At 35.6% G+C, this 3,686-nt stretch overlaps 1 protein-coding gene across 1 annotated transcript in view; it reads right to left on the bottom strand.

Annotated features, from left to right (window-relative positions):
* Nucleotides 1-1,303: 1,303 nt before the first annotated feature.
* LOC107093486 overlaps nt 1,304-3,686 on the bottom strand; it is a 4,944-nt gene continuing 2,561 nt past the window's right edge. Inside the window, exons 3-6 of the mRNA XM_015388564.1 lie at nt 2,173-2,234; nt 1,979-2,092; nt 1,708-1,806; nt 1,304-1,630 (exon numbers count right to left, since the gene is read on the bottom strand). Coding sequence (XP_015244050.1) covers nt 1,506-1,630; nt 1,708-1,806; nt 1,979-2,092; nt 2,173-2,234 — 400 coding nt within the window. The 3' untranslated portion in view covers nt 1,304-1,505. The remainder of the gene's footprint in view (nt 1,631-1,707; nt 1,807-1,978; nt 2,093-2,172; nt 2,235-3,686) is intronic.

Below are 3,686 nucleotides of genomic sequence, written 5' to 3' on the forward strand. Positions count from 1 at the left end.
AATAGTTAATTTGACTAATTTCTCCCCAATTTTGTGAAGTTGTTTAGCGGACTTTGGTCACTGAGTCAGAGTTCTCCACTGAACAAATCAACAAACATATCAGCTTTGGATTTGGTTATGGTTTGTTGACCCGAAATCAGAGGCAGGAAGGAAGAGTTGAGATTTCTTGGTGATTTAATGAAAGTAAACTGAAAACTGAGGCAGGTTATCGAAAAATCCAAAATGAAAACAAAGTCCAAAAAAACATGAAACCAGGAGTCCAAAAATCCAAAGATCAAAAACATGAAAACACAAGTCAGAACGTACCAAAAACCATTGAGACATCAGGGGAATCACTGTAACAAGGATAAGGCTCAGAGAGACGAGTTGGAGGAAGTTAGACGAGGACCCAGCAGAGAGGAACTGAAGAGAGAGCATTTATAGAAGACAGAAACAAAGAGAGGGCTAATGAGCAGATTGGGAACAGGTGAGCAGAGAGCAGATCAGAAGAGGAGCTAGGGAAAAAGGAGAACACAAAAGGGCAGCAAAAAAACAAAACCTGGAAGACTGAAAATAGCTAGAAAACACAACAAAATAAGAATTAAACAACTAAAACTATAAAAACATGGAGCAAGGTAAAACTAAACACTCAAAAGAAAACATAACAGAACCAAGACTAAGATAGTAACTAAGAAAAAGAACAAAGAACACAATAAAGTAAGAATTAAACCATAAAAAACTATAAAACAAAGAGCAAAGCAAAATTGAACATCCAAAAGAAAAACATAACAGAAACAGAAACCTAACAGGATTCAAGAGGATTAACGCTGCAAAACATAGATAAACCACGCAAACACCAAGACTTAACAGTGTGAGATGTAACATTGACTTTATTTTGATAATATTCATCCGCATCTACATACCTAACCTAGAAAAACAGGTGATGTTTGTTGATTTACTGTTCAATAAATGAAACACAAGCAAACTGCATTCATTAAACGTATAGTGGAGGATGTTCTTTTTCCGGGTGGATCATCAAAATAAGTGGTCCTCCTAATTGTCAATCATTCTGTTGATATGTTTATGTAGCACCGTTGTACGTGCTCGTCCCCAAACTTTTTCCCTTACTGATGGTGAGTCTGACATAGTGGAAAATTTGAAATCTTCTTTTGGAAGGTAAGCTTGTATGAGCGATGCAAACTGCAACATTTAAAAAGAGCGTGCACGAGGAGAAATGGGCTTGTGCACGCTATCGCACGCGTTTAACAGGCGTTCCCTCTCGGGAGCAGATACAGAGTTGTGCATGTGCATTTTTTTTATTTTATTTTTAAGTGGAAAGGACAGATCTTTTAAAAAAAAATTGTGAAAATCCTCCAGTATACCTTAAAGTACATCATGACATCAAAGCTCCATTTTAATTTCAGTCATAAGTCCATATTAACAAATCTTTAATAAATTAAATATGAATGAAACTAAAAATTATTTCCATACAGATGACCAGCAATTAGCTTTTTGCAAAAACTCTCTCAGTTAACAAACATGTCAAATACAGCATCCAGAAATCTGGCCACCCGTTGTCCCATCTTGGCCTCCAGAACTGCGTTGAGGGCGCTGAGCCCCTCAGTGGGTGTCATGTTCTCGGGGCAGAGTTCTAGTTTCATAAAAAAAAAGTCAGTGATAAACAACCGGCAGTAAACATATGCTAGAAGAAAGTGGCCATATTCTTACCATTTTCTGGGTTTAATATTATAGGTGTCGGCATCTGAAGGCATTCTGCTTGCTTTTTCAACAGTTCCACTGCAGCTGCGGAAACACTCCGGCTCTTACCTACAAATAAAGGAGTTAATTTTTATTCTTATGTTATTATAGACCAAGAAAAGCCTGTGCAAAATGTGTCATTTAAAAAAAATGTTTAGTGCCAAAGCATGGAACAGAAAAGCAGCATTATTAAACCTCTTTTGAAAAACTGTAAAAATCTTCTATAAATTATTATTCTCACTAAACATAAGAAGACTGATGAATTTATCTGTTCCAGCAACGATATCCTCTTTGGCAACCAGACAGTCGGCACATTCTGTTGACAGGTAGACTTCTTTAAGGTAGAAAGGTTGCTCTGTGGACAGCAAACGCAGCATGAAGCAGACAGAGTAGTAAATATGAACCATCTTCCCTCCGTTCCTCCTCTTTACTTACCGATTAACATAGTGCTGTTCTCAAAGATCACATTGTAGGATAAACTAGAACATTGGCCCATTCTGGAGGTAAAGAGCATAAGATCTCATTGTTGATTATCATTTGCATGCATTCAATAATTAACCAAATGAAGCAGTTAACCAAGATGTGCGTTAATCCCTCAGGAAAACTCTGTTTTGTTCCTATCCTGTGTCATTTTACAGCAGCCTGGAACGTAACAGAGACATGTGGACCTGGAAGTTATGTTCATAAATATCTAAATGTTAGTTATTGCCAGATAAGCAGAGGTGAGCGCTATTGAGAGTACATTTAGCCGAGTAGTTTTTCTAAATATGAAACTGTAAGAGTATTTTAAACAGCATCTTACTTTTCTTCTACTTTAATCATATTACTTTGAATGACGGCATGCTGCTCATTTCTGGCTGTTCTATGTCGAACAAACAGGCATCACATTAAAACTCATCTGTTTCCATGTTCTAATATCATTTTCTATGTGGTGTGCGTCCTCCTTTCTTAAAGCAAGTGAATATGTGGTAAATGTTACATTTTGTTAGCAAATGTACCGTAATACAAATTTAATTTCCTTTTAAACACCAGCACTATTTTGTCCAAAGCCGTACATTGATTATTTATTCTCCAGATGCACAGTATTTATGTTGTAAAATCACTGTACAGTACAGTATTTTATTTGTATATTTGCCTAACTCTGTCACTTATTTTGTTATTTTTATACACTTTTTAAGATCCACATGTGTGTGACCACTTTTGCTATAATCTTTGGCAGCTGTAACATTACAATTTCCCCACTGTGGGACAATAAAGGGATTTTCTATTCTAATTTATTTTATTTTTATTTAAGGACTGATTTCATCAGACAAAATCTATCTAATATTTCAAAAATAAATCAGACAATAAGATCAAACAGTTACTGTACTAATTGGTTTTTTTGTGTGTAACTTGAGTAACTTTTTAAGAGCTTCATATCACCTCAACTGACATGTTTATATTTACTATTTGACTGTTATATCACCTTATTTAGTTGTGTACCAACATATTAGATGAATAGCATTTTATTATTCATACTCTTTTGGGCATTGTTGAAAAGTTTTACGTCAGTTTTTAAACTCCGTATTTAAAATGCAGATGCATCACCACTTTGGAATTATTGTATAATGCTGTTTAAATTTATCCGCAATGACCCAGTAAAAATATTAGTGTATCTCAGGCTATGCTATACAGCTAGCCTGGGTGCCATTCCGAACTTAGTCCCGCCCACAAGGTTTGAGGTCGGGAAGTTAGGGTAGGACTACGTCAGGCTACTATACAGCAGCTTTTGTCTTAAGTAATACATTTTAAAGATTTTTTTCACTTTTAACTCATCTGCATTATTGAACAATACTGCAGAGGGCAGCCATTTAATTTAATCCCCTTCACAAATCGATGATTTTTACGTTGGGGTTAATTCTTCTCTGTGCAGTGCTTAAAAAAACAAAAAAAACTAGCCCCTTTAAAAA

The sequence above is a fragment of the Cyprinodon variegatus genome, unplaced genomic scaffold, assembly GCF_000732505.1.
Source record: "Cyprinodon variegatus isolate N-32 unplaced genomic scaffold, C_variegatus-1.0 Scaffold428, whole genome shotgun sequence".
NCBI classification, from domain to species: Eukaryota; Metazoa; Chordata; class Actinopteri; order Cyprinodontiformes; family Cyprinodontidae; genus Cyprinodon; species Cyprinodon variegatus.